Source organism: Parasteatoda tepidariorum, chromosome 8 (genome assembly GCF_982258835.1).
Source record: "Parasteatoda tepidariorum strain Cologne lab strain chromosome 8, Ptep-v5.0, whole genome shotgun sequence".
NCBI classification, from domain to species: domain Eukaryota; kingdom Metazoa; phylum Arthropoda; class Arachnida; order Araneae; family Theridiidae; genus Parasteatoda; species Parasteatoda tepidariorum.
Genome location: NC_141762.1, coordinates 50,840,264 through 50,852,966, shown reverse-complemented (window position 1 = coordinate 50,852,966; position 12,703 = coordinate 50,840,264). Strand labels below are relative to the sequence as shown.

The 12,703-nt window shown below is 28.9% G+C and overlaps 1 protein-coding gene across 1 annotated transcript; it reads left to right on the top strand.

The window, feature by feature from the left end:
* Positions 1-2,782: 2,782 nt before the first annotated feature.
* Positions 2,783-11,535, top strand: LOC122270030 (uncharacterized). The gene is made up of 5 exons (XM_071180896.2): positions 2,783-2,897; positions 5,611-5,828; positions 6,673-6,816; positions 8,281-9,651; positions 10,984-11,535. The coding sequence occupies exons 2-5, from the start codon at positions 5,642-5,644 to the stop codon at positions 11,106-11,108; spliced, it is 1,827 nt and encodes a 608-aa protein (XP_071036997.2). The 5' UTR covers positions 2,783-2,897; positions 5,611-5,641; the 3' UTR covers positions 11,109-11,535.
* The last annotated feature ends 1,168 nt before the right edge of the window (positions 11,536-12,703 follow it).

The following is a 12,703-nucleotide window of genomic DNA, read 5'->3' as shown; positions in this document are numbered from 1 at the left end:
ATTTAAATATGTATAAATTTTAAATAAAATATTATGTATGTTCGTTGTTCTACGAAAGTCACTATAATATATGTACATCTTCTTTATTTCATTTGTAGATGCCTTTACGTACATTGTCCCTTTTTGGAATGGAATTAAATATTTTATTAATTTCTAAAAATAAAAGTGTTTAGATTATTTTTGTTACTTTTGCTGCTATACTAACATGCAAAAAAATTTTCCTGGTTTATAAATACATATTATAATCAACTAATTTGAAGATATAAATGGCATATTTTTAGTTTATATTATAAACACCCATAGTTCCAAACATAATTTCTGAACATTTTTATTTAATTAAGATTTGGTTAAAAATATCTACTTGTGTTAAGAAAGGTTTTTCGAATAATAACCATAAAAATTGACGATGGTAAACATGAAACCACAAAAATTGAGAATATTGTATTTTCCTTTGAGACTATGTGTAGATGTGTATATTACTTTTCTGAATGTTTCAGATCAGTATAATATTTAAGTTGCCTTTTTCTCGCATATAAATATCGTTAGATAAAATCTCATTTTTGGAAGATAATTGATTATTTTTATATGAGTATGAAATATTTTATATGTCATTATGTTAAGGAAGATTTTTCTTATTTACATAAACACGAAACCTTTAAAATTGATAAAAATGTATTATTCTTTGAGACTATATGTAGGTGTATATGTTTCTTTTTTGAATGTTGGAGACCCGCATAATATTTATAATAACGCATAATATTATACACATAATATTAACGCATAATATTTTTCTCGTATGTAAATATCTTTAGATGAAATTCCATTTTTTTAAAATAATGAATTATTTTGATAATATGAGTGCGAAATATGTTATATTTAATTATGTAAAGGAAGATTTATTTAATTTACGAAGACACGAAACCAAAAAAATTGATGGAATCGTGTTATTCTTTGAGACTATATGTAGGTGTAAATATTTCTTTTCTGAATGTTTCAGATTCACATAATATTAATGTTGCTTTTTCTCGTATGTAAATATCTTTAGATGAAATTTCATTTTTTAAAGATAATAAATTATTTTGATAACATGAGTGCGAAATATATTACATTAAATTATGTGAAGGAAGATTTATCTAATTTACGAAAACACGAAACCATTAAAATTGATGGAATTGTATTATTCTTTGAGACTATATGCAGGTGTGTATATTTCTTTTCTGAATGTTTGAGATTCACATAATATTAATGTAGCTTTTTCCATGTATTTAACAATATGAAATATCAATTACCATGTAACAAAACTTTATTTTTTAAAGATAATTATTTTAATAATATTATATCAACATAAGTTTATGTTACATGTTGTTCAGAAAATATTTTTATATTCATATTACAGAGCTCGTGACATTATTTACTGGTATAAATCAGATATTATCATAGTACTGATACAATGATATAAAGAGTTCTCTTTTTTTTGCATATTTAAAGAAACATTAGTTACAAAATTTTTGAGAGAAACTTCTGTACATTGATATTTTATTCTAATATTAATTTAATTCTAATTTTTGAGAGAAACTTCTATACATTGATATTTTATTCTAATATTAATTTAATTCTAATTTTTGAGAGAAACTTCTATACATTAATATTTTATTCTAATATTAATTTAATTCTAATTTTTGAGAGAAACTTATTGCCACTGTATCTGGGTTTAAAATATGTCAAATTATGGAGTTAGTTTTTCTGTTGGTGTAATGAGTGAGATTTTAGAATTTTACATTTTTAACTGACTTTTCACTTCAAAATAAAAATTTTCATTGTAATTGGTTTGCTTTTGTGATATAGAAGGTTTTATTCTTTCATTTTATAAGTAAAAGTAAATAGTATAAGTAATAGTAATAGATTTTTCTTCTATAAGAATTTTGCTACATAAATATTTGACAAAAAACAACTGATTCCGTAGTTGTAGAATTTGTTTCCGCATTTATTTAATGTCTAAAACCAATAGATTCGGAAACATTTTATTTGTATTTGATTTTTTATTTTTTTAAAATTTCATATATTCGTAGTTGTATATTATATTTAGTGGTATATTTGCTCATATGAGCTAAAGATGACCAAAACTACTGTTTAAATACCATATTTTCGATTTTAATACCAAAATAATGCTTTATTTCTTTATTTTTATTTTTCTTAATTCTTATTCTTTTTTTGAAGACAAGAAGACCGAAATGTCATGACCACAGTATGGAAATTTTACAAGAATTTTTTTCTCCTTAGATAATTTAGGAAGCTAGAAATTACTTAAAATTGAGGAATATAAGCACCATCTAGATTTTAGTACAAGTGCGTGTACTGTGCGTGTAAGTATATGTGACTAATATGATAATTGTTTTGCTGCTCACAAATAAGGCTATTGGTTCTAGAACTCTTTAAAAAATTCTCTAAATTGTTTAGCAAACTCAAATACATCAATTTCACATATTTTTTAATTAATCAATGCTCATCGCAGCATAATTAATTTAAAATTTATATATTGCTTCAGGAAACTAAAGAAATAGATCACTAACGATGGAAATTCATGTTGAATAGATTTATTTATTTTCAAAAAAATTGTTTGATATCGTCTATATTTAATTGAACTAAGCATGATGTAAAATGATGTTTACGAATTAAACTCTAAAGTTACAATGTTGCAATTAAAAAGAATGACAAGAAAAGAAAAAAGTGGTTTTTAAAGTTTATGCCCAAAACATATTTTGCATTCATTTTTAATTGAATATCATTTCCTTCATAGTATGACTCGTTTTTTTTTTGCTTTGAAAAACTTTTTTATATTTTTAATTCTGCTGAATATTTAGCATCAAGTAGAAAGAACCAAAATTTACACAATTATGGTAAGTGATTTGAATTTATCTTTAAATCTACTAACTCTTTAATAAGAATTTCAACCTTGGTTCAAACAACAATATAATAGTTTATAACATTTTGAGAAAATTCAAAGCAGAATTTGCATTAGTGATGATGTCAACAGTGTCGTAAAATATATCAGAGCGTTCTTCGAAAAATGCGTTTAAAAAATTCTTAGTGCGTTGCATTTGTTTTTTTTTCCGGCTAAAAATTTGTTTCCATATGTTTAAGAAACTTAGATACAACAGAATGATAATAGTTCATAGAGTTTTGAAATCCTAAAAAAATTATTTCAAAAATGTAGTAATTAAAAGATTGATAGTTTTTGACAAATGTGGTCATTATAATTTAAGTAATTATCTTAATTGGTTTTCATTTAAATAATAATTAAAGAAAATGTTATTAAGGATAATAAATTTTCTCACAGATATTCAAGCTTAAATAAAGTCGAATTGATAAATCAAATTATCAATTTGAATTATTTTTTTTGGATATTAATTAAAACTGTTGTACAAAAAACTAATGTCTTTTCAATTAAATGAATGAATAAATAGGGTGAAGTGATTTTTAATCAAAATTATTTTAAATTAATGCTATTTAAATTATCGAGAAATCTAGGTAGTCACAGAAACTTAGTATAAAATTGAACAAAAAATTAATTTTCTAATAATTTATAATAATGGAATATATTTTTTATTTATCTATCATTTTCACCCCACTTTTTCTTTATCCAATCTTGACTTTGCCGATTCTTTATCATTTTAACAAACTTCCACTTCTTATTGAACTGAGGGAATGGGACCAGTTTAAGACACAAGGTGGGGTGAAAATCGATGTAAAGAAAACCAATTTGCCAAGCTCTCATGCTAATCTAAGAATTGTGACGGCATCTTATTTGTTATGGTCAATCTTGTAACATCACTGATAGAAAAGTACGGTAGGTCTCGACAAAGGTGGCCCGGCACCTTCAAAGTTATATTTTCCAGCAACATTTCCTAACTAATTGTTTTGTCACTTTAGCTAATAACATAACCATTGGCCGGAATAGCCTGGTTGACAGGGCTCTGGACACACATTCGTGAAAACAGCACTTCCAATCCAGCCGACTGAAGATGTAGTTAATGATGGCTGGTGAGCGTTAAACCTGTCGGGTCACAAAGTCCCCCATGTCCCCATAGCAAATTACACCTATTAAAAAATAACAAATTACACCTATTAAAAAATAACAAATTACACCTTTATGTAAAGAAGAAAGAAAGAGATTATTAAAATCTATTGAAAGGATTTTTTCTTCCTTACAACTCATTTTATAACTGAGAATAATATTCGAATTGATATCTTATTTCACTTCAAAAAGAATTTAAAAAAAAATTAATTCTTATTTTGTCCCTATTTCTTGGAAGTTTCAGCTTAAATATATCTTTGTCTTTAAAAATTCCAAATTAAGCTTAGCTTTATTTCTTAATCTTGAATTTTGTTAATAAATATAATATGCAATACTAAAGAATATCCTGAGGATCATCTGATACATTCCAAACTAAATACCTGACATGGACATCGAGAAAAATGTTATTGGACTATTTATTAATAAAAATGCTTAATTAATGAAATATCCCTCAAGGTAAGTGATTATCAATTAATTTTCGACAAGTATTTCACAATAATATGCATGCAACTTATAATTATATGCATGCTCTTATAATAATTATTGCTATATAATAATCACCCAACTGAAATTTTAAAACCATTAGTTTTTCAAATATGTTTTAAATTTATTAATTATGCAATTGAATTTAGAAAAAAAGCTATTAATATCAACGTTTTCGATCATCAAAATATCCAGCTAAACATTAATTATATGATATGCACATGTAACATTTTCTTTTCTATCTTTTTAAAAATGTATAACGATAGTATAGATTTCATTTGACATGAATCTCTTTTTACTATTAACTTATTAAAAATTATACTTTTTGATCTTTAGCTTTTCAATTAGGGAGATTGAGTGCAAATGATATTCATTATCTTTATATTCTTTTGAACATTTTTTATCGCTATTTAAAATAATTTCAATTTCCGCATGTATAAATTCTATTTTTACGACGAGTTTCCACATTTCAAAGAACAAAGTTAGAAAATAAATTGTGAACTTTTAATCCTGAAAATGAAATTTATTACGATTAAACAATTATGTAAGCGATCAATAAAGTAATCAGTTAAATTTTATAATAATGATTCGTTAAAAAACTGTCTCTGGAAAAAATATATGTTTTCTTTAAAAAAAATTTTAAGAAAGTGTATTTTTAATAAGTATTGATTTTAGTTTTAGTAAGTTTTCAGCAATAAAATGAGAAAACTGAAGCTCCTTAGCACTTCCCATTGTTATGGGGAGTTGACTATCATATCTTACAGAGAAAAAGGGTAAAGAAGTTAGTGAACAAATTCTTCGGCGTTTCTGCAATTTAAGGGAGGTAGAGAATTTCGGGAACCAGAGAGTTAAAGCTTTTTGGTGCATTACTTTTAAACACTCTAGCCCGGAAATATCACGGGCACGAGAATTTGGAGATGAAATCTCACTCCGTGATTTTGACACGAGTGGGAAGAAGTATAAAAAGCGTACATACATGAATTCGGAAAAATTAGTCTAAATTTTGCAGACCTAGCTAATTATAAGTACTTTAATAATGTATTCATTTTCAGGACTTGGTTGGATTATTATCGAATTGACGACATGAGTGGTGTAGATAGCAGCTACAGTTGGGTGGTAGCTTTAGCAGGCAGTCTGATTTCCTTGTTAGTATCGTGTCCCGTAAGACTTGGGGCACAGATCTTTGTGTCTTTGCTAGATCGTTATGACACGACCAGGAAAGAAGCTTCTTTTCCTTTCGTACTAGCTGCGTTTTTGAGAGGTGTATCAGGTACAGTTTATAATTTGAATTCATAATTATTTGTTTAAGAAATTTAATTGGATTCATTACACTGATTATTATAAGCACAACAATAAGCATACAGAGCTAGACCTTCAATTACAAGTTGCCTGTTTATGGTGGGAGAATTGTTATCTTTTTCGGGAAATACATGGTCCACATTGATGTTTTTTAAGGTAAAATACCATTGTTGGATTTTCATTACACTGATTATTATAAGTACAACAATAAGTACACAGTGCTAGACCTTCAATTACAAGTTGCCTGTTTATGGTGGGAGAATTGTTGTCCTTTTTAGTGAAATACATGGTATCCATCACTGTTTTTTTTAAAGGTAAAGTACCCTTGCTGGATTTTCATTACACTGATTATTATAAGCGCAACAATAAGCACAGAATGCTAGACCTTCAATTACAAGCCGCCTGTTTATGGGAGTAGAATTGTTGTCTTTTTTAAGGAAATACATGGTATTCATCACTGATGTTTTTAAGGTAAAATACCAATGCAGGATTTTCATTACACTGATTATTATTTAAGTTTAAGAACCGTGACCCAATGGGCTCTTGCTCCGTATTGCTCGCCAGCCTGAAATTGAAAGGCACATCACTTTTATAATCAACTTAAATTTCATTCTTTCAAAAATAATGCATCCTTCGATTTTTTTTATTATTAATAGTTCGAAACAAAAATCATTTTTCCTTTCTAATTTACTTAAATTTTTTTTTTACTTTTGGTTAACTGGAGTAATATTTTTTAAAAGAAAATTAAAGCGTTATTTCGAATTGTTTTACGTAAAAGCTGCCATTGTGATTTATTCTATAATTTTAATTTCTAGGACCGTTTGCGGGAGCTTTTAGTGATAGAATCGGCTTGCAAGGAGTAACAATTTTTGGATGTTTACTATGTTCAGTTGGTGTTGGAGGATGTTTCTTTGCTGAAGATGTTATGACAATAAATATATGTCTGGGTGTAATCTTTGGTAAAAAATTTAAATTTCTAATGAAATTAGGAAGGGAAAAGCAAGATAAATACAATTATAATCTTTAAAGAGATGAGGCGTTTTGAAGAAAATTCTTCTTTCAATTATCTTTTATTTATTAATTTATTTCATTGAAATAGATAGCTTTTTTGAAAAATTAGCATAAATTTAGAAAAAAAGAAGCTTATTGGTAATGAATAATACTGAAACTTTTTATTTTTAAAAAAATTGGGTTTACAAAAAATTAAAATATTTCTGTTAGATAATTTTTTTACAGAAATTAAAAATAAATTTATTACATAGAGTGTTTTCTAACTGAATTTTGACAAAATATTAAAAAAAATGTAAAAGTAAAGGAAATCATTGATTGTCTTAGGAGAAGTATTAACAATAATTAGCAAAAAATAATGATTGTGGCTTTTCACTGAAGGTTGAATCGCCAAATTATTTGGTTTTTATACTTTTTTGTAAGTATCTAGTCATAGTTACTAAGTTTTGTTCATCGCTCAAATCTCTGATTGCTGGATTAGAAAATATCATGAAATGTCATTATGAAGAAAAGCAACAGTTTCCAATATGTAAAAAGTATTTTTGATCTAATTTTTCGAGTTTTAAAAAAGTAATTCCTGCCTTGTTTGCGTTTACAAAAAATGCTGATTGATTGATCTTAATAAACCATTGATCTTAATCATAATCCATTGATCTTAACATTTTCGATTGATCTTAATAACGTTAATTAAAAATGGAAAAATCTCGTTAAATTGGCGATATTTAGAAAAAATTAAGATATCTTTTAACATGATTTATCGAAGCTCTTTCGCCAAAGAAAATAAAAGAACCACAGATTAAGAGCCTTACTTTTGAATCAAAGCAATAATTTTAAACAATATATACCATCTTGTCATAAGAGGTATCTGGGCTTCAGAACAGAGAAATAGTATTAATGCTTTTAAAATAATTAAGCTTCTTTTAAAAAATTGCTAATTTGGCAAATTTTCCATCCAAATGAAAGTTATCAAAATTACTGCCTTATTCTCAATGTTTGAAACTTTTTAAGAGCTCAGATAATGCAGCAATTATTTTATAAATTTTATATTACCTTACCATCGGTGAACAGCCGACACAATGTTTTATGTTTACGACTACTAATGCTCAACTCCGTAGACTGTCATTTCGTACCCTATCCAAAAGGCAGGGAAACTCCTGGATCAAGTATTGGGGGCAATTCGCCTTTGTGGAGGACTTTTTGATGGACTTAACCCGTATTTGCTTTACCTGTTGAGGAAAACCACGAAAACCTCCCACTCTAGTTAACACAAATGATGAATTCAACAAGAGTTCGGAGTCGTTTGGGCTTTTCTCTTGCCGAAATATATTTATTTTCATTTAAACGTGTCGTTTTTACTTAATGTGCTGTATTTGTTTTAAAATTGTTCTACGAAATAGTTAATAATGTCATTCCAGGTATCGGTTACGGATGGTCATGTGCTCTCATTCCTGAAATTATAAATCAACATTTTAAAAAACATCGCAGCATAGCATATGGTATCACTTCGTCAGGAGGTGGACTTGGATCTTTCTTCTTTCCACCAATCTTGGATTTAATTTTGAAAAAATTTGGAGTATCCGGTACGTTTCTCATAATGGCAGCATTGCTATTAAACAGTGTGCCAGCAGCAATGCTGCTTAGAAAACAAAAGAGAGTAAAGAAAAGAGCCAATTTCTTACCATTGCTTGACACCAAACGTGCACCTGCAGCTGAAGACAAGAGAATATCTGATCGTGCTGCCATGCAAGGCATATCTAGGTCTTTTGAAGAGTTGTGTGAAGTTTCTAATTGTGAAGTTGATTTGCTGTCCAACTTTCAGACCGACAATGGAAATTCTAAAATTCAACTAAAGAATGCAAATATGAAGCAAGATACTACTGATATAAAATGCCCCGTTGCTGATAGAAAAAATCTCGTTATGTGGTCTATAAAAAATTTTCCCGAATTCGCTAATTGTAAAGTTGATTTGATGTCAGACTGCCAGACTGACAATGAAAATTCTAAAATTCAATTAAGAAATGGAAAAATAGAACAAGAAATTGAAGATCAAGTTACTGGTGTGAAAAACTACATTGCTGATACAGAAAATCACGATTCAGATATAAAAAATCACTTTACTGATATGAAAAAATCTGAGAGAGAAAATTGCGAGACTGTAAATTTACTCAAAGCTAAATCGAATTCTATTTACGAGTTAGGGAAATCAGAATCTCCCCATAGCAAACAGCTAGCGCTAAATGAACACTTTAAGACTAATGTAAAAAATGCCGAATTAAATTTTAAAGGTGGATGTCTCAACTCGTCTGGAAAGTCTCTTTTTTCGAAATTCAGAATTCTTTGGAGTCCTGAGTTCATAACATTAGCTTTCATACAAGGAGTTAGCGGTTTTGTAATTCTAGTATTTTATACTATTATTGTCGATTTCGTTCGGGACAAAAGAATTGAACAACATTTGGAAGCATATTTTGTGATGTCTTTGTCTCTTTTTGATACAATTGGTAGGTTAACTTTAGGTTTAATCACTGATAAAGGCTTGATGACAATGGAAAACTTCAATGTTTGCTGTTTTGCAATCTCAGGATTCATATTTGTGTTGCTTGCATGGTTGCCGGAATTCTTTTCGATCATTACTATTATTTCATTGATGGGTTTAACTTTTGGTGGTATCACTATTGCAATGCCAGTTTTAATTACTAAATTTATAAAGAAAGAAAATAGGTCCATGGCCTTGGCATCTAGGTTTATAATTATGTCTCCAATGAGTCTTTCTGCATCATTACTTATAGGTAAGAAAACAGTTTTGTTTTAAAAATACTTTTACAATTATAAATTACGTGTTTTTTTAAAGGAAATATCCACTTTTAAATGAGAATTCCCGAGAAACTGAAGCGGAAGGATATACATGATTATAAAAAAACATCTGAAATTGTAAGGTCTATCTTTTTTTTTTTTTTTTTTAAAAAAAAATATGGTTTTAAATTGTAATGTAAATATAAAGTGTAGTAGAATATAAAATTTTATATTTTATGTTCAACTTATCAATAATTAGTTAGTTAAATGAGGTAAGTCACTCCCTAATTTCAAAAAAGGATTTTCTCTAATTTTAATAATAATTAAAAAAAAATACTTGCTCCATCACTTTATAACATGAGAAAAAAATGTTGCTCACACAGAAGCTATTTTTATTGCATCCTGCTAGAAATTAATCGAATAAAATAGTAAAACTACAATTTATTTTATTGTTATTTTACCAGATTTAACCAAGACCGTATAATATATAGCCATGAAAAATATAGTATTCAAATCTTTTAACTGTGCGAAACACAGTTTATTGTTTATGCTCCCCTAATACGGGTAAAAAAACAAGAACTTTAATCAAGCCAACTTGGCCGACCCTATGAAGCTACTTAGTTCCAAGCAGCTGGGTACATACCAACACCGGTCAATTGACCGGTCAACATCTTAAAGGAGATATAAGGGATTAGTAAATCTCTCCTCTAAGGTCAACAGCGCCGATCAATCCCATGAACGGTTGAATCTCATGACTGGCTGGTTCAAATTCCAGCGTTGACACTACAATATCTCTTTGATCCCTTCAAGACATGAAGAGTTTCCATTATCCTGCACTCTTCCGGTGTTTTTAGAATGCAAAACTCTCATTCACGCATAGATGGCAGCACTATAGATCTGCTTAACACAAAAAATTCAAGCATTTTTGATCTTTCACGATAGTTGACATCACTTGCAGGCTTATGGACAGAACACAATTGATCCATAACTTATCTCTAATTACCATTACATAACAAGAGGCCATTACATAACCTAACTCCATTGACCAGTTAAATTTAATTTTTACGGTTTTAAAATTATGCTAATTATAAATAGTTCCAAAACAGTATAATTCTGTGTTCACGGATTTTTTACTTGTAAGCTGAGTTTCAAACCTGTAATGTTAGAGAAATGCTCCGAACATTAAACTTTACTGTTAATTGGATGAGCAGACTACTACTGGTTATTTTACTGCAATTTTAGAATTGAATTTCAAACAGTGCATTTACAATATTTAAGATTTAGAAAAAAATATTAACTTAAATTAATCCGTAAATTATAATTTATAGGTTTCTTTCGAGGTTCCATGGGATCTTACGATGGTCTTTTATACTTAATGGCTTCAATGTTTGCAGTTTGTGTTATATTGCTTCTGCTGTTACCCATTCTTGCAAAGCAAAGGGATCATGTATAACTGAAAGGAGCAATTAAAAAAGTTATGTAAAAATGTGCTGGCGAGAAAGTTCTGTATATCAAGGGGTGCGGATATTGTGTAAAGCTGCTGTCAAAAGGAATGTTAAACTTTCAAAGCAAACGTAATTCCAATTGTTCAAATTACACTAGTGGAGTGAAATATACAAACATATTCTTGTAATCAATTTGTTATGAATAGTTTTGAATATTTTCTGTTATATGTGACAGTATCTTAGAGATGTGATGGCATACAAAAGTAAGAGAACGCGTAAAACTTGTTGTTGTATATAAGTTGGAAAATTGTAACGTTGAATCTAAAATTATATATATAAATCTTGACATAATTATTGACACCAATGATTCCTGATTAATATTGGTAATAGGAAATACTTGAAATATACATTAAATAAATAAATAAATAAAATACATATTGATTTGGATTTCATTTGCATTAGACATTATTAGTTATATTTTTAGGTCCAACAGACAAACATTAAAAATTATAAAAAATATCTTTGTCATCAAACTGGAACAAAAAAAATTGTGATCGCCTTTTCACAGTCACAGGTTATCCATTGCCAAAATGGTTGTTGTCTAATTTTTTATTTTTTTTAACATTCTTCCGTATAAAGGAGCATGGTAGCTGAAAATACACTCATAAACGCCTCGGTATATTTAGGCATCGTTTTTTTTTCTTGCTTCAACTCAAACCTAGGGGCAGTGTCAATCAGCTTAGGACCCTCTTTATTTGTCATATTCACTTGAATTAGTATTGAAAACGATCCAGTTTTGAACTGTAGGTTAGAATTTCTGATTTTTAATTAAAGCAATAAAAACAAAAATATCGCTCAAATGATGAAATTCTCCTTTATTCACAACTCAGGAAGTATTTATGGATCTCTCTGGTCCCATATCTCAAAAATAAACTCCCCAACTTAATGCATAAAAAAATTTAAACTGAAAAAAAGAATTCTAAAAAAATTATCAAACAACAGCGGTCCCGCATGCAATGACGGCGCATGCTCACTGTTTACTATTACTCTTGAACACAATTGAAAAGTGTGATAACTTCCAAATTAGATGCGCACGTCATCAAACTCAAAACAAGACCGATCCTGCCAATGGGTAATAAAATACAGGGTGTCTATAAAAGAACTCCGGGGTTTTAAAAATTCATATCTCACTAACTATAAAAGATAGCAAAATTTAGTCGATTTCTCTGAAAAGAGTAGCTCAAAAAGTTTTACTCATACCAATTGGGAATGTTTGTATCAACTGTTGGCGGCGCTGCAGGGCGTTGACCTTGAAATGACGTCGTGAAATTTGAAATGATGGCGAGTCCGCAACAAAAGGCTCAATGTGTTATTTGGCTCATAGAAACGAAGTCTTTAGTTACCGTACAAAGAAACTTTCGACGTAACTATGGTGTTAACCCGCCTTCTGACAAAACTATTCGTCAATGGTTCAGTGCATTTAAGGAAACAGGAAGTGTTTTGAAGCAAAAGTCGCCGGGTAGGCCGAGTGTGTCTCAAGAGAAAGTGGACAGAATCCGAGCTTCATGCCTTCGAAGCCCTAAGAAATCGTTGACAAGACGCA